A 20,784-nucleotide genomic window follows, 5' to 3' on the forward strand; every position below is an offset into this window, starting at 1 on the left:
AATATGTCTTGCATTTGACCTTTGGTGGTGGTGTGGTCAACTGGTGTCCTGACGTCGCACACCGTGGCTGACCTTGCTGACCTTGCACCCGACGCCGGTGGCTCACCTCAACCTGCGCAGCAAACGCAGCCAAACCTGGGGGGAACGGAGCGTCGGAACCACAGCTGCGACCAATGGGCGACAAGGTATTTCAATGCGGGGAGCACTCGGCGGGGAGCTCCAGAATTTTTAGGAGCCGACATCGCCCCAAATTGTTTCACCCCCCTCCCCCCTCCCCCCCGGCTCTGCTAGCGGCCTGCTCCAAAAAAAACCATCGCTCGCAACGTCGTCCGCCGTGTCCCTGTGACTGTCCCTGTGATCTCGGGTCTTTCTTCCACTGCACCTCTTTTTTCTAATCCTTCGTGACTCACCTGGCATCGTTATTTAAGGGGAAGAATCAAGGAAAGATTCGAAAAAGAGATCAATTGGAACTCAATTGAACAGATCAACATCCTCTTACACACCCATCTCCACCATCCCCCGTTCCCGTTCCGTTGTGTCGTCTCCTGGGGCTTCCCGGTGATACCCTCGACGAAATGCTCTCTCGGTCCATCGCTCGCCAGTCACAAGCTCTCAGAGCTGCGACAAGGCGTCCTACCTTTGCCAGCCATGCGTACGAATACCCAATTGAACCCTACAGGATACAATAGCTAACCTCAAACCCTCTACAGACGTCTCCTCTCCTCCACCGCGCCCCGACGCGCCGACGACAAGCTGAACAAGGTCTCGGCCAACATCACCCAGCCCAAGTCCCAGGGCGCCTCCCAGGCCATGCTGTACGCCACCGGCCTGTCAGAGGATGACATGAACAAGGCCCAGGTCGGTATCTCCTCTGTGTGGTACGAGGGCAACCCCTGCAACATGCACCTTCTCGACCTCTCCAACCTCGTCCGCAAGTCCGTCAAGGACGCCGGCCTCATCCCCTACCAGTTCAACACCATTGGTGTTTCGGACGGTATCTCCATGGGCACAAAGGGTATGCGCTACTCCCTCCAGTCGCGCGAGATCATCGCCGACTCCATCGAGACCGTCATGAACGGCCAGTGGTACGACGGAAACATCTCCCTGCCCGGCTGCGACAAGAACATGCCCGGTGTCGCTATCGCCATGGGCCGCGTCAACCGCCCCAGCATCATGGTCTACGGCGGCACCATCAAGCCCGGCTGCAGCAAGAGCGGCGAGTCCATTGATATCGTCTCCGCCTTCCAGGCCTACGGCCAGTACATCACCGGCGAGATCACAGAGGAGGAGCGCTTCGACATCATCCGCAACGCGTGCCCCGGCAGCGGTGCCTGCGGAGGCATGTACACCGCAAACACAATGGCCACCGCCATCGAGACCCTCGGCCTGACGATGCCGCACAGCTCCAGCAGCCCTGCCGAGGACGCCACCAAGAAGGCCGAGTGCGAGAACATTGGTCCCGCCATCAAGAACCTTCTCAAGGAGGACATTCGCCCGCGCGACATCATGACCCGCCAGGCCTTTGAGAACGCCATGGTCGTCGTCAATATCCTCGGAGGCAGCACCAACGCCGTCCTCCACTTGCTCGCCATCGCCGATTCCGTCGGCATCAAGCTCACCGTCGACGACTTCCAGGCCGTCTCGGACCGCACGCCCTTCCTGGCTGACTTGAAGCCCTCTGGAAAGTACGTCATGGCCGACATGCACCGCATCGGCGGCACGCCCGGCCTCCTCAAGTTCCTCCTCAAGGAAGGTCTCATCGACGGCTCGGGTATCACCGTCACGGGTAAGACGATGAAGGAGAACGTCGAGAGCACGCCCGACTTCCCCGCCGACCAGCCCATCATCCGCCCCTTCAGCAACCCCATCAAGCCGACGGGCCACATCCAGATCCTGCGCGGCCAGCTCGCGCCCGGCGGATCCGTGGGTAAGATCACCGGCAAGGAAGGTCTCGTCTTCACGGGTAAGGCGCGCGTGTTCGACGAGGAGGACGGCTTCATCGCCGCCCTGGAGCGCGGCGAGATCAAGCAGGGCGAGAAGATCGTCGTCATCATCCGCTACGAGGGACCCAAGGGCGGCCCCGGTATGCCTGAGATGCTGAAGCCCAGTTCCGCCATTATGGGCGCCGGTCTCGGTAAGGATGTCGCGCTGTTGACGGACGGTCGGTTCTCGGGTGGTTCCCACGGCTTCCTGATTGGACATATTGTGCCTGAGGCGATGGAGGGCGGACCGATTGGGTTGGTGCAGGATGGGGATGAGATTACGATTGATGCGGAGAAGAGGGTGATTGATACGAATGTGTCGGATGCCGAGATGGCGGAGCGCAAGGCCAAGTGGGTGGCGCCGCCGGCCAAGTATACCAAGGGTACGCTGAAGAAGTACTCTGATCTTGTGAGCGATGCCAGCTCTGGATGCGTCACGGACGGCAAGATATAAGACTTTTGCGTCCCGGGGGGTTTGAAGGAAAGGAAAAGGGGAAGGGAGGAGAAGTTCCTCTTTTTGGGTCAATTTTCTCTTTGGCGGAATTCAAAAAGGGAGCGGCGGGGTTATGTTTCCTCCTCTTTTTTCTATTAGAGGTTTCTTCTACACTGTTATACCATCTTCTTGTACGGCTTCGGAAAAGGTAGTCCAAAATCGGAGTTTTGTTTCACGTTGGTTCATCGTAAAGAGAGTCTCGGTAGAATGAACAACGAGTGTGTTGCTTTCAAAAAGGCAAGGACAGTTGAACGTCGAATTCAATAGGTACTTGTGGTATACGTAGTTCCAAAAAAAACCACACTTCACAACGTCGAAACTGCATTACCTTTACACAGCGAATTCCCTTTAACAGAAGCCCCGCCCATGCCGCTTTTTTGACTTCCACGTGCATCGAAACATGGCACAACGAGCGCCTCCGAAGCTCCTAGCTATGCAATAACACCCTGGCTAAAAACGCAAAAGCACGACGGCCGCCAAGCTGCCTGAGCCAACATTCCTTCTCCCCATCGCGTCCCCTGCTATTTCTGGGTGATTCTAGGAAAGCTTTGGGTAGCTCACTTCCGCCCGTTCCACACCTCGATAAAGGCGGACTTATCCCGCAACGTCAACCCGACGCGCTTATTCCGGCACAGCCTAGCCAGAGCCTCGCCAACCTTATCCAGCACCCGTTGTTCCTCGATCGAAAGCGCGGGCGCATCACCGCCTCCGGCCCCGATTCGTCGTTGAGCAGTCTCGCCAGCAGCCACAGAAGACGAGACGCCGTTGGTCTGGGCGGCGGAGGAGTTGAGGATACTCTCGGCGACGCGGACGCGGATGCAGGTCGTCGGGCGGGAGAGCAGGTCCCAGAGGAACTTGAACCAGCGGCCCGGGATCGGGGTCGTTACGTCGGCGGGGGTGTAGCGGATGCTGACGGGGAAGATATGGACTTCGGGGCTGACGGCGAGGAGGGAGGGCGTGAAGGGGAGGACGCCCTTGCCGTTGGTGGTGCCGCCCTCGGGGAAGACGGCGACGACGCGGTCCGGGTAGCGGGTTTGGAGGGCGGCGAGGTCGGTTAGCTTTCGGTTTGATGGCGACGGGGCGAAGCGGACGGGGGAGAGGGCGTAGAAGACGGCGCGGAGGAGGGAGATTCGCTCGACGGATCTGGTGTTTGGGTAGGAGATTGTAAAGATGGGGTCAAAGATTGCGGCGAGGTAGACGGCGTCGATGGGGGAGGTGAAGTTTGCGGCGATGACGGAGCCGGGGTGGGGGAAGCGCTGCGGGGGTTGGTCGGCGAGGGTGCCGCGGCGGACGCCGTCGAGCTGGAGGTCGACCCACCAGATGCCGGGGATGCCCATCATGCCCCAGAGGAGGACTTTGCGGACGGCGACGGGGAGGAAGGGGCATAGGTGTTGGAGGAAGAGGAAGTAGGTTGCTGCGTAGGTGAGGAAGAGGGGGAGGCGGATGAAGAAGAGGAAGGTGTGGAAGATTGAGGAGACGGGGGAGAGGGCTGTTTTGACGGGGATGAAGGGCGAGATGCCCGAGCCTGGGGGGATGTTAGTCTCAGTCTTTTGCTGGGTGTCATGATGGGCTGGGTGTAATGACCTTTGTCGCGGAACTGGCTAAACTTCTCCATTGTGAGAGGCAGTGGGAATTGTAACAGTGAGATGTAGAGGTCGTATAAGTCCAAGCTGACCGGGAGAGCGGAGGGTAGGTAAACGGAAGAATCACGGCGACATGAGGCTCCGGATCGCAACGGTCGTGGTGCTTAGTCGGAACTTGGCGTAAGTACAAGAGGGCGGAGGCGGAATACGAATCGACGCAAGGACGTTGAGAAGAACAGACAAGCAGCAGAAGGAGGGGAAAGAAAGCTGAAGAGAAAATGGAGTGAGACTCGGGAGTTGTTGCTGCTCTCGTGTCACGCAACTTGTGTGGTCTCCCAGCACCGAACTCCTGGTCCGTTGGGGAGCAGCAAGACAAACAAATCTCAGATACGACGTGAGCTGGCGAATGAGCTTCCTAACGTCATGGTGCGGCGGCGGCCAGCAGTGACATGTGAAATATTAAAAAAAAAAAAAAAAAAAAAAAAGACCACCACGTTGCGGTTGCGCCTGGCTGCGGGACGGGATGCAATGGCACGGAGTGGGAAGAGGAGCTGCTGGTGCGCGACCGCTTACCAAATCTGGACGGCAGCGGCCCCGCTCTCCCGCCTGAGAACCTGATCTTGCTGAGGTAAGCTGTTCTCAGGTAAAACCTCGGACTTGAAATCGCTTCAGGCCTGAGGCAGGAATGCGGGAAGTGACAATCCAGATGCAGCCAGCCTGATTACCTAAGTGTTTTTGATGATGGATTATGTCAGCGTTCCACAGTTCCCGTTGCCCCGGGCAGCCATCCACACCCCGGCCGCCGCAGTTGTGTGCAGAGTCCTTTGAGTGTGTACACAATTCACAGTAAACACTCAGACCCTGGTGATGCACCTCCACAGCCCCCGATTGGGAAGCCCAGCAAACAAATCCCACGCTCACAACCCACACCCCTCCCCATATTGCAATCATAGCTGTGGGCTCTTTTTTCGAGTGTCGCTGCTCCTTGCTGCATGCCTGCTCCAACTTCACAACGTCTTCTCCCACCGCGTGCAGAACCGGAGCGCTGCTCCTCGTGTCCCACATCATCATACCTGTTGTAGCTCGTCGCGTAGACAGCATCCTCAACATGGACACTGCGGAGAATACGGTATGTCTCTCTCTCTCTCTCTCTCTCGGATCCGGGAAATGAAGCTTTGACGATGGTCGCAAAGGCCATGATATATATAGCAAACCCACCATAGAGCAAAGGCGCCCAGCTGACAACATTCACTTCCACAGCAACACCACTTCCGATCCTCCGTCATCCGACCTCAGAGCAATCTCCCGCGACCAGGCGCCTTCTCCTCAGGCCTCTCCGAAATGAACGAATCGCAAAGCAACACGCGCGCGCACCCGTCCATGATACCGCCGCCGGGCGCATCCAAGATCGGCTCGCTCAACAGCGCGATGAACTTGAAGAGGGAGGTCCCGAAGCCAGGTTGGTCCTACTATCCTCCCGGGCTGCGGCGGCGGTGGGATACGTCGTCGTGGTCGCGGTGGCGGCAGCTGCTGACCGTGCCTTCTATAGCTGAGCATTCGGCTACCAAGCACCACAAGACCCTCGCCGAGAGGGCAGGCGAATACCCGACCAAGCACTCATCCTCGGCGGCGGCAGGCGCGGGCGCTTCTGGTATCGCCAGGGCGCCTTCTGTCAAGCGGGTGCCCGGGTCAACATTGGCAGAGGTAGGTCCCCGGTTTCGTTGTGTTGCGTCTCTGTGAATCGTGCACCTCGCATCTCATCCCCGGCAATCCTGCGTCGAGATTCTCCTTGGACATGGCCCCCGAGTCGACTACGGCCTCCAGCATCGTTCTCCGGCTTGACGGTTTTCGGATGATTCTGTGGATAGCGGTGCATCTTTTTCGCTCTATACGGCATATCTGGCGGGCGGTTATCCAGTCCGTTCCTCGACCATCCCTTTGGCCAAGGCTGCTTGCGTCGCTCCCGCTTCCTTGGGACCGGAACGCCCTCAGTCGACCACGCTCTCGTTCTCGAAGCGGTTCTTCAGTCTCTGCGCCAACGTACATGCGCAGCGTCTCCGGTAGACTACAGCTGTGGCTCGGAATACAAAGCGACAGCGACAACACGCGCAGTGGTATTCGACTCCTCCTAGACGCCGAGGTCCAAGAGGGCGAATGCTACCCGGCCATGGAGTGCGACGACGAGACGGACGACAGGGATGAGCTGCGTTGTGTACCGCCCAATGCTCGCTCAAAACAACCACATGTAGCTCGCATGCTGACTCGCAGTAGCTCAAGAACCCGAATAACATCAGACCTCGAAATGGAACGACGACATCACGATACAATCAGACCAGCAACTTCTCCGCGAGCGTCGGCCCCCGTGGCCATGAACGCGCAAAGTCCTCCCTTGCTCATTCAAAGTCGGTACACGGACAGCCCCGGACCCGAAACGCCAACCCGCATACGAGACCGCGCACGGCATACGGTCATCGATCAGAGGAAGAGTTTGATGGACCAATAGAACAACAGCATGGTACGGCTCTGCAATCCCAGCGACTGAACTTTCCGCGACCCCTTAAATTTCAGCCTAGCAAGGCTAGACATGCCAGTCACACGTCACAAATGCATTCGCACAGAGAAGTTTCTCTCAGCAGTCGGTTTGGCGCACTATCCATCAAGGACGACGCCAGTACTACAAGCTCAGCACAAGATGAAGATCAAGTGGTTTTCAGCCAACATGGGGACACCAGCGTCAGTTCAATCTCGACTCTGGCGAGCAACGCGCAAGTGGACAACGTCACCATGCGCGCGTCATCACGAAGGGCCCTCATGAAACCGCCAGATCTGTCGCCCAAGAAGAGGCAGGCCAGTCGCATGACCGATCCTGTCACCCCTTCACCGGATTGTAAGCGATCGAGGGCCATGATGGAAAGACTCGAGGAAACAATCCTGGCTATCAAGGACTCAAGATCCCCGGCCAGATCCCCTTCTCCTTCTAGACCTCACTTTCTTACAAAAGATTCTAACTTGACTCAATTCGTAGGCTGGGATGTCGAGGGCAGGGTTGCCGAGCTTGACTCGCAGTTTAAACAGGTGAAGGAGTCAATGACTGTCATGCTGTCCGACAAGGAGCTGATGGACGAGCGAGTGGAGATGTACAAGAAGAGAAGTGAGTAGTTCGGACGACGAGCTAGCGTGGACTGAACTAATCAGCTGGCAGTATCGGAACTCGAAGCGGAACGAGACAAACTCGAAGACCGCAACGGGAATTTCCAAAATGAGATCAACAACATGCGCGACCAGATGCAAAAACTGACAATTGAATCCGAGACGGAGAAGCGCAGCCACAAGTATGAGCTCGAGGATGAGGCCCGGAAACACCGCCATGAACTCGACGAGCTGCGGCGCGAGCTCAAGGATGAGACACAACGAGCGGAGAAGAGTCACCGTGAGGCTTTGGATGCTCTTGAGCGACATTTCAAGGCCGAGATTGAGGAAGAGCGCCATCAGAAGTCGAGGGAAGTGCAAGATCTAAGAACGCGGCTTGGTCACGAGCAACAAGACCTCAACACCATCCTGCAGAAGAAGGACAGAGAGGTATCAGAAATGAGAGGTGTTGTAGAGACACTCAAGGGAGATTTGGACCGTGAGCAGAGTCTCAAGAAGGGTCTTGAAGCTAGTATTTCGGAGCTCTCTGCCTCCAATGTCACCCTGGAGGCCAAGATCAACTCGCTCAAGTCTCATGTCGAGTTCCTTGAGTCAGACAGTAAGGCTCAGTCAGACTCCTTCTCCAACATGGAAGCCAGACTCCAAGAAGCGCTCAAGGCTGCTCAGGTGGCCGAGGAGAAGCTCATCAAGGAGGAGACGGAACGTCGCGTTCTCTTCAACAAGTACCAGGAGCTCAAGGGCAACATCCGCGTGATGTGCAGAGTCCGTCCTGTACTGGGCCCGTCAGAGGGTTCGCCGGCCAAGGTCACCTTCCCCGACGAGAAGACATCCGCCGAGATTGCACTGCAGACACAGGAAGTCAACAGTTTCGGTGACGTCTCGAACAAGAACGTCAACTTTGAGTTTGACAGGGTGTTTGACCCGTCAGCCCAGAACCAAGATGTGTTTGACGAGATTTCGCAGCTCGTGCAGAGCGCACTCGACGGATACAACGTGTGCATCTTTTGCTACGGCCAGACGGGATCTGGCAAGACGCACACCATGTCTTCGGCAGACGGCATGATTCCTCGCGCGACACACATGATTTACGACACGGTTACCAAGTTGAAGGAGAAGCAGTGGACGTACAAGATGGAGGGCTCCTTTATTGAAGTATACAACGAGGAGCTCAACGACTTGTTGACACCCAATAGCCGTGAGTCAGACGGCAAGGGGCGCAAGCTCGAGATTCGTCATGACGACGCACGCAAGCAGACGGCAGTGCTCAACTGCAAGACGGTGTCTCTTGATTCAGCCGACACGGTCGAGGTGATGCTTGCTGAGGCGCAGAACAACCGATCGGTGGCGGCTACCAAGGCCAACGAGAGGTCGTCGCGTTCGCACAGCGTCTTCATCCTGAAGCTGTCTGGCTACAACTCGGCAACGGGAGAGCGTTGCGAGGGTACGCTGAACCTGGTGGATCTTGCTGGCTCTGAGAGGCTCAAACACTCGCAGGCCGAGGGCGCCAGGATGAGGGAGACACAGAACATCAACAAGTCTCTGTCGTGCCTCGGCGATGTGATTGAAGCGCTCGGCAAGAAGAGCGGGCACATCCCATACCGCAACTCAAAGTTGACGCATCTGCTTCAGTACTCTCTCGGAGGCAACAGCAAGACACTCATGTTTGTGATGGTCAGCCCGTTGGAGGCGCATCTGAAGGAGACGGTGACGAGTTTGCGTTTTGCTACCAAAGTGAGTTCGCGATCAACGATCTGGTGTAAGACCATGACGCTAATGCGAAGCAGGTTCATAATACCCACATTGGCACTGCCAAGGCTACGAAGAAGGCGTAGTAGACCGGCCGGATGGCTGATGAAGGCGTTCTTGGATGAGAGTCACCGTAACCGGGACCGGCGTTGGAGGATTTATTGCGTGGTTGACGGGGCATTGTTGAAGCTGTATATCCTAGAAATACGTACGAGTACGATTTCGACATACAATACAAGCCCGAGGGCACTTTGTACACACTCACTTGGAGAATGAGGGTGGTGATATTTGTGAGGCACTTGGGAGATGGTATGTTGATTGAAGTGGAGTACTGAGCTTACCTTACTAATGCTTTAGGGACTTTGGGGCGCTGAGGTAAGGCATCATGAGGTTCCTGCCCACAAAGGTCCCCCGCCCTTTTAAGGATTCAACAATGGAAGGCCCAAGGGACGTACCTGAGGTGACCTAAGCACCTTCCATGGGTACCTTCCATTGGCACGCGTCAGGCGCGTCTCCCCGCTGCACCTGCCCGGAACCTGTGCACATACCGTTCCAACCCCACCATCCTTTAGGTATTCAACACCACCACCACCAGACAACGTCTTGACTTCCCTTTTCCAACAACGACGTGAGACACAAAGGAGGCAGCCGACTCCTTTGATCAAAATCTTTTTCTATTCAAGTATCAGCGGCAACGTTGTTGCTTGCAGACATTCTTTCTAACCACCAGTCTCTACGATTTATTGTTTGTGTGCATTCGTCAATGCCATCGAATTAGCAGCCTCGCGACAATTCGAATTTCAGTTTGGTCTTGGGTCTTTTGTCAATTTCTTGGGATTCGAACACATTTCCTGTGTTTTCTGTTCATACACGATACTGAGCAGCCTTGATTCCCTGCACGGATAACCCCTCTACGACAAAAGCGACCGCAATTGACCCCGAAAACGAGAAAGAAGTAACGACTGCGTACAGACGCCCACAAGGCCGACGCCCACAAGGCCGACGCCCACAAGGCCGACGCCCCAAGATTCGAAATGAACACCATGTCGAAACCCAAGAAGGGTCTGGGCGACTCAATCTGGGCCGCCCGAGGCAAGGCCCAGCCCTCGTACAAATACCAGCCCAACCAGTTCGTCTCGTCCGTCATCACACCCGCGGCACCACGACCGCCCTCACCGGTCAAGAACGGCGCCTACCGACCCGCCACGGCTGCCTCGACGCCCGTAGCTACACCCAACAGCAACGGCAACACCGCCACAAACACTCCTCACATTCCTCGACCGATCGGCGGCCCCTCGTCGCAGCAGGAGTTCAAGCGATACATCCAAATCGTCCGCCGACTGAAATGGAAGCTACCGTACCTGAGCCACGGATACCACCACGCCATAGCACGGCCTGGATCCCCGCTGTACGGGGGCGAGACGGACGCCGAGGAGGCTGAGCTCATGTTCAAGCTCGACTTCTACGAGTATTACATGTTGCTGGAGCGAGCGCTGGTGCATCTGATGGGGGTGTTTGGGATTACGATTTCGAGGGACGGGTGGGTTACCACGACCACGATGACCAAGCAGGGGAACGGGACACAGCAGGCGACGCATACGTATCACCAGAACGTGATTGCCGCGCTGGAAAAGGAGGATAACCCGCTTCATGAGGCGCTGGGGAGCGGCGAGGTGGTGTTCCAGCTGTTGAGAGCCAAGGAGCTGCGGAATCGGTGGAAGTATGCCGAGGATCCGGCCGACCCAGACGGCAAAGGGAACGCGGGTAGGCCCGTGGGGGCTAGCATGGCGGCGAGGGAGAGGGCTGGGACGGCGCCGTTGGAGAGCTATGACCTGGACAGGATTTTTAGGTACATCTTTGCCGGGTTCGATGCTGGGTATGCGGTTGCGGAGCAGTGGGTGCAGGCGGAGATGGGGGTTGGTGGCGGTCAAGGTGATGGGGGAGGGGTTGTTGAGATGGAGGAGGATGAGTTTGATTTCATGGTTGAGGCTATGGATTGGGAGGCTGTCTAGTGAAGTTGGTGGTCTGGGGCTGCAGGACAGATGTGTTGTTGGACTGCGCTGTTGTGTGGATGTTGGCGTTGGTCCCGTGATGGGGAGCGAAGATGCTGCCCCTCGGTATTGTTCAATGAACAATGTGGATAGGAGACCTTGGTCGGATGGTTGAGGTTTCTGGAATGAGTTGAACGGTGGCATGGCATGCATTGTTAGACGATACCCCTTTTCCTTTAGGTCTATTAGAAGTATACGATTATCGAGAGCTTCAAGTCTTGACTTGGCTTAAGGTGTTCATGCTTGCTTGAGCGTTGAGATTGTGGTGCTATTTGGGTGTGAGTTATCAAGTGTTCTTGCTGATTAGTCTCGGATAGGTCTATCTGTGCTGTGCGTCACTGGCGGCGGGTAAGAGCCGTGTGCTGGGGATAAGTCACGATGGTCATTCAGAAGGGCTTGAATTGAGATGGATGGAGTTTAGTAGAAAAGTCTGTTCTTGGGTAGAAGCGAGGAAGACGAAGAATGGGGGGTGTTAGCAATTCAGTCACCAGTCAAGGAAATGCATGCCGATACGCCTGGACTCGTACACTGACGATGCCTCTTCTTCTTTCCATGTTCAATGTTTCGCCTGCCATGGAAGAAATGAGGATAGGGTATCAAAGACGAGGTTCCGGGATTATTACTAGTCCTCCCACTCGGGAGGTTTATTCACGCGACCTGCGGGAGCGTAGAATCGTGGATGGATATGGCGGTTGGTGGTTTGGTGATGAACGGGTGATACTGCGGATGTCTGGATAAATGCAAGTCGGAGGGTAATTAGGGGGAAGGCAAGGAAGAAACGGGAGGGGGAACCGTTGATTGTTTGGTTCAAATCCCGGCGCAGGTGTAAAGTCTGTTTTTGGACGGAGTAGGTAGTATACACCGGTTCTGTGGGATTATGAAAAGCGGTAGTAACGGGTGGGAGGTTATACAGAGTTTCCTAGGACCCGGGAGAAGACTGACGAGAGATTGCGAGGTATACGAAGCTGCACGTCTCTAGACGCCATGGCATTCCGGACAGCAGATGATGGAGATACAGGGACTATTCTGAGAAGCGCCATGTCCGAGTATTTCCAACCGATGCATCCATCAACCAAACATCTCAGGGCGGTGAACGACTCCTGCGTGATACGCGCGCCCGCTCGTCTACCTCGTTTAAGAGAGCGAATACGCAACACAGGCTCCGACTGTCCTAGGATGGCATCTCCAAACGGAACGGATAGATATGCAGACGACCACTGTGACACCCCGGTCCCCTGCCTTGCCTTGCCCCCTCAACGTTTGGAAAGTTTCACCTTTTGGCTAACGCATCTGCCGTGCGCCGTCTGCCACTAGCGGCTGATCCGGCGGGGTCCATTGATGTCTCGTGTGTTTCTCGGCGTTTTGGTTGCCGGCCTTCTCAAGCTCTTTCTGCCACTCCCAAAAAGCACCGAGGCGAAGCAGTGTATCCCTCCCCCGGTTGCTTTCTGCAGCTATCAAGACTACGTCTGACAATACTACGGAGTTAGGGCAAGCAAGCACGCACGTACGGCAAGATAGCTAGCTAGCTACTCGAGCGAGGTCCTGCGGGGTGGGATGCAGGTCGCCGAGGGAGGGAAGCAGATCGCGGTGGACAGTGACCCCGACGACCCTGGGCCTGGGTGGGGGGTCTATGCCCAATGGGGAGTTTCGTGTTTGTGAGCAGATGAATGGATCCGACAATGTCGAGAGCCCCGTCGTCCATCGTCACGGATCCTACTGTGTAGATACGCAAAGCTTGCGCAATTTCCTCGCCTCAATATTCAGGATCCGTCAAGAGGGGCCGAGGACTCGCGGGCGCGCGGGGAGAGTTCTATTCTCCCGCGGCCGGAGCTTACATCCTTGATTCCTTGAGGAATGAATACCTGGAGCTTTTGATGTGGAGGGGGGGGGATGGGGTTTTAATTTTTTTTTTAATTTTTTTTTTGCCACGCCGCACGACATCCATCGTCTTGCCAAACCATGTTGCTCCCAGGAATCCAGGGACCTGGTGCGGTCAGGCGGGAATCTCAGGAAAGCTTGCGCGGGAAAAACACAGCTGGAGATGTTTGGAGTGTTCCCTCTTCTAGGATGGTGCGTAGTTGATGTAGGGATCTACCCGAATGTCTGCTCGAGACAGAATGAGGGGTTGTGAGGTCGAAGACTAGGACAAAGGTCCCCAAAGTTCCTTCGTCTGGCAGCTTTGCCACGCTTGCCTTAGCGCCATGCCCCCCAAGTTATTGGGTAGGGAAAAGTGCTGATGTCTGTGAGTTTTTTAATGGCAGGGTAATTGTTAGCTGGTAAATTAGTTGCGTCGCTTGGTGTTAGTCCCATCTTCCTCGCTCCTCTCTCTCTCTCTCTCTCTGCCCGAGCGTTTCGAACGGACTCGTCTCAGCTGGGCCACACCCACTTTCATCTGCTCTTATTACGCAGACTGATATCGTTCCTACCTTTTCTTGCCCTTCTTACTTTTTTTTTTGCTCCTCCTTCATTGTCAACTCTGTTTTTTTCGTGTTCTTGCCACGGAGCTTTCATCTCATCTTCCTCGTCGAGTCCTCTGGAAGCCTTTTGGAAAGAAACATTGCCAGATAAGAAGACGAATCTACAGAGAGAGAGAGAGAGAGAGAGAGAGAGAGAGAGAGATCTACTCCTCGCGAGAAGAAACCAGGCAACAAAGCACCGAACAAGATCAAGCTACCGCAGAACGGGAAGAAAACATCGCGCCAACAATGTCCCTAGCAACAGCAGCAAGACAAACCCTCCTCAACCCGCAAACCTGGCCGACCTCCATCTGGGTCCTCCTCCTCACGGGTCTCGCCTACGCCGTCGGCCTCCTCGCCTACCGTCCTTCCTTTCCGCGGAATGCGCCAACGGTGTTTCGCGGGTACCCCGTGCTCGGGACGCCGCGCTTCTTCACGGACCGGGGGAATTTCCTGAGCGAGGGGGCGCGGTTCGGGCGGTTCGGGAACTGGAGTTTTTATTTTGGCAAGATGAGGATTGTGGGGTTGTCGGGGGATGCTGGGCGGCATGTGTTTTTTGAGAGTCGGGATTTGGATTTTACCAAGGGGTGAGTTTACTTTCGTCTCCTGGCTTTTGGTGTTTGGAGGCGGTTGGACTGGTGATGCTTCCGTGTGGTTGCGATGATGGTGAGATGGACTAACACATACACCCCTCATCACAGATACGGCGCCCTCTTTAACGCGACCCCGCGCATCGACGTAGCCAAAAACAGCCATGCCGAAGAAGACAGCTTCGGCGCGAAATTCAACCGCAATCTCGTCAAGCTCCTCCGCAAAGAACTCCTCGACACGCGCCTCCCGCTGCTGATCAAGGACACGCGCGACACGATGGACGAGCTCGCCTCCCGCATCGGCAAGACCACCACACCCCTAATAACCACTGGTAGCGTCAGCGCAGCAACTGAGGGCGTCAGCGACCCGTTCCAAGACATGTACCGCCTCGTTTTCAAGCTTACGATGCGCATGGTGGGCTGCGACGAGATTGCGGAAGACGAGGACCTGCTTCAGCGCGTGCTGCGGATTTTTGAGGGGATCGATAGCGCGAGCACGGCGACAAAGGTGATGTTTCCTTGGATGCCGACGGTGGGGCATTTGAGGAGGGTGTATAGCGGTGCGCAGATGTACATGATTTTGGAAAAGGTGATTAAAGAACGAAAGGACCGCGGGGTTCCGGGGAGCGATGCGCTGCAGTCTCTGATGGAGAATGGGCATAGCACGGTCGAGATGGTTGCGTTTATCGTGGGCGCGCTGTTTGCGGGGTTGATCAATAGCGGGATCAACGCCGCGTACCTGTTGTGCTTCCTGGCGACGGAGGAGAGGTGGTACGGGGAGATTCAGAGGGAGGTTGACGGTGTGATTGCGAAGTATCGTCGGTCCGAGGAGGAGACGCCCGAGCAGATTCTGGGGAGGCTTGATATGGAGACGTGGGAGGCCGAGTTCCCGATGATTGAGTTGGGGTTGAAGGAGACGATTCGGCATACGATTACGGGGTGCGGGTTCCGGTATAATGGGAGCGGGAAGGATGTTGCTATTGGCGGGAGTGGTGAGGTTGTGCCGCGTGATTCGTATGTGGTGTATCATTTTGATACGACGCATATGGATCCGGGTATTTTTCCGGAGCCGTTGCGGTGGGATCCGGCAAGGTATTTGCCTGGGCGGGAGGAGGATAAGAAGGATCCGCATGCGTTTATCGGGTGGGGTGCTGGGAGGCATCCGTGTCTTGGGATGAGGGTGAGTTTCTTTCCTTCTTTCTTCTCTCTTTTGTCCTTTGTTGCTTTCCATGTTTGGTGTTGTCTTGTTTTTCCGAGATGCCTTCACCTCAGGGAGAGTTCCATCGACTCCTTTGCGTGGACATGTTTGCTGACATTTTGGGAACAGTTTGCGAAAATGGAAATGGCTGTCACGACGGCGCTCTTCGTCGCGAGGTTCGACTATCACCTGGTGGACGCCAAGGGGAATAAGATGGCGAGGGTGCCCGAGGACTCGGTGGATCGCAACAGGCACTCGGCGTCCAAGCCAAGGGAGAAGCTATTGTTGAAGTATTCGCTCAGGGCGTAGGAGGTTGGTTCTCTGGGTGGCAAGGAAGGTAGATTTACATTAGAATTGCATCAAATGGAATCACGTCATGAAGAGATGATGGAAGAAAAGTATCTCGGGCATGTTTTCTTGTGCTAGTGTCCTGTTGCAGTATAGGGTGGATTCGACTTGTGCCTCGGTTCGTTTCTCAGACGGAATTCATTACAGTTCAATCCTATGAGTGAAGAGTTGCGCGCAACAACCCATGGATCCTGCCAGATGCGGAATCATTGATCTTTCAAGAATGCAGTGGCCTGGTGATTTCCTTTAGTTCTTTAGTCATCAGGAATATATGATGCTCGGCCCCCCGACTCGGCGACAAAAAAAACCTCCGAACCGGTGGGTCCCCCTCCCCCTCCCCCTCCCCCTCCGAAGACGGGACGGGACGGGACCGCCGAACGCCGAACGCCGATGCGGAAGGGAATCGAATCCCCCCTTCCCCCCGCGCCCCGCTGCAGACTGCAAGGAAACTGGGCCTGCTGAGTGCGTGAAGGAACCTAGGAAAAGCCAGGCTATTGGGCGCAGCTGTATCTGCGGCGTCCGTTCTTGCATGTGCTTATGAGCCTGTAACTGTAAAGGTGGGCGCAGTTAGCGACTCTGCGACGTGCGCAAATCTCATCTCATCTTTTCTTTTGCTTTTTTTTTTTTTTCTCGCTCACCCTCAATCATCCTTCATTTCACTGAAAACTGCCTCCTCGCTCATATTACGTCGCGGGGGTCCTTCTTCTTCTCTTCTTACCACTCACGGGGTTTTTTCTTTTTTTTTTTTTTTTTTTTTTTTTTAACATCTATCTGCCTCGGTCAGCTTACGATTATCAATCTACGGGAGGGAAAGACAGAGTCAGAATTCCCCGCACCGGCTCCTTACTGTGAGAATCAGCACTCTCCGATTGCGAATTCAAGATCGGCCCGCGATCCCGTCATCTCACTCACCCTACTCTCACCACCACCTTTCGAAATCCCTCACACCCAACAGCATCCAAGGGAGCGAACAACCTCAAGAAACGTTGGAAAAATGCGCACCCACCCAGCCCCGAAAGAATGCGAAGTCATCCAGCCCGCCACCCCGCGCGGCCAAACCCTCACGCCCCTCATCTTCATCCACGATGGCGGCGGCACAACCTTCGCCTACCACTGCCTCTCCCAGCTCGCAGGCCGCGCCGTCTTCGGCATCGCGAACCCGCGCTTCCACTCCGGTGTCCCTTGGGAAGGCGGCGTCCCGGAGATGGCGGCCGCCTACCTCCAAATGATTCGGACTACCGTCACAAAGGGGCGCGAGTACCCCGCCCAGGCGCCGTATTCATACACCACCACCGCAGATGGAGGGAGACTGAAGAGGAGGCGGATCTTGTTGGGCGGGTGGAGTCTGGGCGGTTTGCTTTCGTTGGAGATTGCGAGGCTGATAGGGGATGAGGATCGCGATATCGAGATTGTGGGATTGGTGATGGTGGATAGCGTGTACCCCGTCTGGCCCGAGGGATCTAGTCTGAAAATTGGGAGGTTCGTGGAGGACGAGAAGAGGGAGACGGAGGAGCCGAAGAATGTGAGGCTCGCGAAGAGGGCGATGAAGATGGCGGGGCAGGTGGTGAGGGTGTGGAAGATGCCCAGGTGCGGGGCTGCGGGTGAGGCGGAGGTGTCGGTTCCCAAGGCTGCTGGGTATAATGACGGAGAGGAGGAGAAGGCGACGGCGGGAGCGGGAGCGGCAGACGGCGGAGATGTGGAAAAGGACTTTTACGTCTCCAAGGAGGAGAAGGAGACGGCTGAGGTCGTGTGGGAGAGGCCGCCGCGGGCTGTGCTTGTCAAGGCCAAGGAGCATGTGCCGATGCCGGTGGAGGGCATCAGCTCTGTGGACGTGTATCGTGCGGATGAGAAGCTTGGGTGGGATGGGTATTGTCCTGGGTTTGTGGAGGAGGTGCTGCTGACGGAGGGGAGTCATTTTGATATGTTTGCTTGGACGAATGTCGATGGGATTACGGAGAAGATTGTGGAGGCGTGTCGAATTTTGGAGGGGGCTAGTATATGAGGAGGCAGAGGGAGGTCAGTGGTAGAGCGGGTGTGCGTGTTTTGCGATGCATGGCGTGGATTTGGGTTTACTTTGCCAGAGGGGATTTGGGTACACGGAACAACTAGATCACGTAGAAGAAGTAGAAGAGTAGACTGGAGGTAGTTGATTTAATGCTAATCCAAGTGGAGTTCATTTACCGAGAACGACTGAAGCCGACGTCAATAATCGAAGGAGGCCCAGTGGCAGGGTCGTCACATGGCAAAACCACGCCGTCTAGTCTAGTGATGCCTGGGCATTATTGATATTACTCAGATAGGATGCCTGAAAGGCACATTTTGGCTTCGTGATAAAACTCAACGATGACAAGATCTATCTATCATCTGCTTCAAAAAACACTTCCAAGGTCTTGATGTAGTCTACCCTTCGTGTCACTGATGGGCGTCCTTGAGACGATATGGAAAGTTTCAAGGGGTGCTGACTGCCAGGCAAGTTCGACTAGACCGTACCTTCCACATGCTGCGACGAAAAGGGTATATATATATCCCGCCTCAATCTCATTCCTATCACCAGTCAGGAGGCGCCCGTCTAGGCCGACGGGTCAGGTCAAACTGGCTGGGTGGTGGAATGGGTAATGGCCAACAAGCTGATTCCGCCAACAGCCTACTCGACGACAGGCTACCCGAATTCGAATACCAGCATGAGCACTGAGAGATGTAGCCCCTAGTTTAGCACCGGTGGGGTGAACTCTTTTTTTCTATTATCTCCTTAATACTTAGGAGGAATTAGGATGTGGCTCGTAGTAGCTTGGAGGAGGATGTTAAGGATAGCCGCGGCCCCTAAGCCAGCCAAGCTGATAAAAAGGGGGGAAGCTCCCTTGCTACGATATAGCTACTACAACGACTCAAAAATGAACAATTGCAACCGCCGGGGTTCGAACCCAGGTCCCCAGCTGGTTTCCCTGGATGGGAGGCTGGAATGCTAAACCACTGCACCACGGTTGCCTTGGTTGATTGAGAGATACTGAGACCAGAGGGCAGGTGCTTCTTGACTGGGCGCGGGCTAGCTTGGGGTCACTGGGTGTAGTGTATTCCATTGGTGGCAGGTATATGTGGTTTGCTCCTTCCCTGTCTTGTCCCGTTTGCCTCCTCGGGGGGGGGGAAGTTGGACGGGCAGGTGCCGGAGACCCACCCGGAGCTGAGTCCGAAGTCCCCACGCACCCTCTCCCGGTCCGAGCTTGTTCACCGCCCCGGCTTGGCGATGGGAGGCTACAGATCCAGATATGAATCGTCCTCCGTTTGCTCTCTTCCTTGCTCATCTAGACGGCCACCCCGTTCTCTCTTTCGTGTTCGCCATCACTCAATTCGCAGGTTGCGCCTCGGCCGGCACGACCACCCTTTCCTTCTCGACGACTACTACCGGGGCCCTCGTCTCTGCTGCTGCTGCTGCCGCTGCAACTGCCGCCGGAGTCCTCCCAGCCACAAGAGCAGGCGCCGCCACCTCCTGACCAGCCCTCGCCCAAGCCTCAAGCGGCGTCGTCAACACCTTCCTCAACGCCCCAAAAGCATACACCGTAATATACATAAGCAACAGATTCATCATGCCCCAAAGCGCGGCAACGACCTGAAAGACAACCCACGGGTTATCAACGAGGTAATCGCCCAGTCCGATCCCGGCCTTCTCCTCAAACTCGGCGAGCGCGGTAGTAAAGTTCTTACGCGCGCCGTCGTCGGAGAAGAGACCTTCGCCGCCGGCCTCCGTCTCCTCTTTATCAGCTGCGTCGAGCGAAGACGCAAAAACGAAAAAGGCGCCCATCAGGACGACGAGGAAGAGGGCGAAGACTACGCGCGCGAGGTGTAGGAGCCAGGTTACCGAGAAGAGGAAGAGGACGAGGGCGCCGTGGGGGGAGCCGTAGTCTGCTGTTGCGAGCCAGGTTGCGAGATTATCGCCGCCCGCGGCAGCCGTGGTGGCATTCCGGGCGTTTGCTGGGGGTGATGCGGCGACGATGAGCTTTGCGACAAGGAAGGTGAGGAGGGAGGGGAAGGCGATGAGCGGGAGGAGGCCTGGGTCCGAGTCTACGGCCGTGAGGCCGACGCCGCCGAGGATGAGGAGGGTCCAGGTTCCGAGGATGGAGACGGCGAAGGTGGTGTAGAGCCATGAGATGGCTTGGCGGAAGATGTTGGCCATGGTTTTTTGGGTGCTGTGACGGGTGGAGGATCTACGCGGGGGTAACGTCCTGACGGGGTGCTGGGGTCCAACGGCAGACTCAGCGCCTCAGCTCAAATCGGCCAAGATTCTATGGCAGGTTAGTTGGATATTATGGATTCAGTAGTTGGTAGATTACTCACCTTGGCCTTTGATCTTGACTGTCGAGCTTGATCAGTCGGAGATGCGTGAGGTAAGACGAAGGTTGAAGTGACAAAAAGGGGCTCCACTCGTCGTTGCCTGGGATTTTCAGGTTCCCGAAAGTGGTTTAGCGCATCCATCGGCAACGTGAACTTTGTTGCGACCGCCGTCGCACGAGTCCCTTCGACAACAATCCTTCCGGGCATCTGATGCTATAGGCAGGTGAATTCACCATAACGGGAATCGCCGCTGTGACCATTATCAAAGCCTCCAATTGTAGAGCCGAGAAAAGGCTGCCGGATGACTTCCGATGACTGCGCTCAAACCAACGGCATCTCGGTTCCCTTGCAGGCACGTATGGCCAGCAACTTCAATCACATTGTGCGACGCAGCATGCTTGGCCCCCTCCATGAAGTGATTCAAGTTGTCAGACTCGAGATTTGGGAAGACAACTGAGTTTGTGGGACGAGCTCATCCACAGATTTGGAATCTTCCAGCCAGTCTCCGAGACCACCACCAAGACTTCAGGTCTGCAACAGAGATCGCATGTTGTTCGGACACCCGGGATTGGGACTCCGACGAGGCATCCTCGAGGACCGGTTTCGACAGACAGGACTCGCTTCAACTCTTGTCAATTATTAGGTCTGTAACGTTGGCAGCTAATCCTTAGAATCGCGTCTCAACTCGGCCGAGTTTGGGGAGCGTTCTCGGTATAATTCAGGCGTGTATCCATAACGGTCTGCCCGTAACCTTGCCTTACGCTATCGCTGCCTATCAGTCTAAGTGGAGTCTTGCCGTTCTGCCCCATCTCAGCATCGAGGAGTCCTGATGACTTGGTTCTTGAGCTGCAAATCTTTGTG

General features: G+C 55.8%; 7 protein-coding genes and 1 non-coding gene across 8 annotated transcripts; 5 read left to right on the forward strand and 3 right to left on the reverse strand.

Moving 5' to 3' along the window:
- Window positions 1-575: 575 nt before the first annotated feature.
- On the forward strand, window positions 576-2,436 carry BDP81DRAFT_445678 (dihydroxy-acid dehydratase; the record flags this gene model as incomplete). Its single annotated transcript, XM_060591984.1, has 2 exons — window positions 576-652; window positions 711-2,436. The coding sequence occupies 2 exons, from the start codon at window positions 576-578 to the stop codon at window positions 2,434-2,436; spliced, it is 1,803 nt and encodes a 600-aa protein (XP_060451040.1).
- Window positions 2,437-3,032: 596 nt separating this feature from the next.
- Window positions 3,033-4,090, reverse strand: BDP81DRAFT_309428 (acyltransferase; the record flags this gene model as incomplete). Its single annotated transcript, XM_060583547.1, has 2 exons — window positions 3,033-4,000; window positions 4,060-4,090. 2 exons carry the CDS (start codon window positions 4,088-4,090, stop codon window positions 3,033-3,035), a joined length of 999 nt encoding a protein of 332 aa, XP_060451041.1.
- An 811-nt stretch (window positions 4,091-4,901) lies between these two features.
- On the forward strand, window positions 4,902-7,249 carry BDP81DRAFT_92493 (uncharacterized protein). Its single transcript, XM_060596501.1, has 5 exons — window positions 4,902-5,187; window positions 5,319-5,517; window positions 5,608-5,762; window positions 6,330-6,573; window positions 7,084-7,249. Exons 1-5 carry the CDS (start codon window positions 5,167-5,169, stop codon window positions 7,215-7,217), a joined length of 753 nt encoding a protein of 250 aa, XP_060451042.1. The 5' UTR covers window positions 4,902-5,166; the 3' UTR covers window positions 7,218-7,249.
- Window positions 7,250-9,997: 2,748 nt separating this feature from the next.
- On the forward strand, window positions 9,998-10,966 carry BDP81DRAFT_308742 (uncharacterized protein; the record flags this gene model as incomplete). Its single annotated transcript, XM_060583487.1, has 1 exon — window positions 9,998-10,966. One exon carries the CDS (start codon window positions 9,998-10,000, stop codon window positions 10,964-10,966), a length of 969 nt encoding a protein of 322 aa, XP_060451043.1.
- Window positions 10,967-13,603: 2,637 nt separating this feature from the next.
- On the forward strand, window positions 13,604-15,793 carry BDP81DRAFT_366012 (cytochrome P450 6A1). Its single transcript, XM_060586513.1, has 3 exons — window positions 13,604-14,048; window positions 14,163-15,231; window positions 15,379-15,793. Exons 1-3 carry the CDS (start codon window positions 13,711-13,713, stop codon window positions 15,556-15,558), a joined length of 1,587 nt encoding a protein of 528 aa, XP_060451044.1. The 5' UTR covers window positions 13,604-13,710; the 3' UTR covers window positions 15,559-15,793.
- A 535-nt stretch (window positions 15,794-16,328) lies between these two features.
- BDP81DRAFT_417075 (Alpha/Beta hydrolase protein) lies at window positions 16,329-17,784 on the forward strand. The gene has a single exon (XM_060589590.1). It carries the CDS (start codon window positions 16,592-16,594, stop codon window positions 17,597-17,599), a length of 1,008 nt encoding a protein of 335 aa, XP_060451045.1. The 5' UTR covers window positions 16,329-16,591; the 3' UTR covers window positions 17,600-17,784.
- Window positions 17,785-18,497: 713 nt separating this feature from the next.
- Window positions 18,498-18,582, reverse strand: BDP81DRAFT_t56. The gene has a single exon. It is a non-coding gene; the product is annotated as a tRNA-Gly (tRNA).
- A 237-nt stretch (window positions 18,583-18,819) lies between these two features.
- On the reverse strand, window positions 18,820-19,991 carry BDP81DRAFT_478316 (uncharacterized protein; the record flags this gene model as incomplete). The annotated part of the gene is made up of 3 exons (XM_060594847.1): window positions 19,927-19,991; window positions 19,079-19,874; window positions 18,820-18,846 (listed from the first exon to the last, which is right to left on the reverse strand). Exons 2-3 carry the CDS (start codon window positions 19,763-19,765, stop codon window positions 18,820-18,822), a joined length of 714 nt encoding a protein of 237 aa, XP_060451046.1. The 5' UTR covers window positions 19,766-19,874; window positions 19,927-19,991.
- Window positions 19,992-20,784: the final 793 nt, after the last annotated feature.

The sequence above is a fragment of the Colletotrichum phormii genome (assembly GCF_030913505.1).
Source record: "Colletotrichum phormii strain CBS 102054 chromosome Unknown BDP81scaffold_2, whole genome shotgun sequence".
Classification (NCBI taxonomy): domain Eukaryota; kingdom Fungi; phylum Ascomycota; class Sordariomycetes; order Glomerellales; family Glomerellaceae; genus Colletotrichum; species Colletotrichum phormii.

What these genes read in the sequence shown, in the direction of transcription:
- BDP81DRAFT_92493 (XM_060596501.1), top strand. Translation starts at nt 5,167, where the DNA reads ATGGACACTGCGGAGAATACG. An exon ending in CCGGGTCAACATTGGCAGAG is followed by an intron (nt 5,763 to 6,329) that starts GTAGGTCCCCGG and finishes GACTCGCAGTAG; the next exon opens with CTCAAGAACCCGAATAACAT. An exon ending in ACCAATAGAACAACAGCATG is followed by an intron (nt 6,574 to 7,083) that starts GTACGGCTCTGC and finishes CTCAATTCGTAG; the next exon opens with GCTGGGATGTCGAGGGCAGG.
- BDP81DRAFT_366012 (XM_060586513.1), top strand. Translation starts at nt 13,711, where the DNA reads ATGTCCCTAGCAACAGCAGCAAGACAAACCCTCCTCAACCCGCAAACC. An exon ending in GATTTGGATTTTACCAAGGG is followed by an intron (nt 14,049 to 14,162) that starts GTGAGTTTACTT and finishes CCCTCATCACAG; the next exon opens with ATACGGCGCCCTCTTTAACG. An exon ending in ATCCGTGTCTTGGGATGAGG is followed by an intron (nt 15,232 to 15,378) that starts GTGAGTTTCTTT and finishes TTTTGGGAACAG; the next exon opens with TTTGCGAAAATGGAAATGGC.
- BDP81DRAFT_417075 (XM_060589590.1), top strand. Translation starts at nt 16,592, where the DNA reads ATGCGCACCCACCCAGCCCCGAAAGAATGCGAAGTCATCCAGCCCGCC.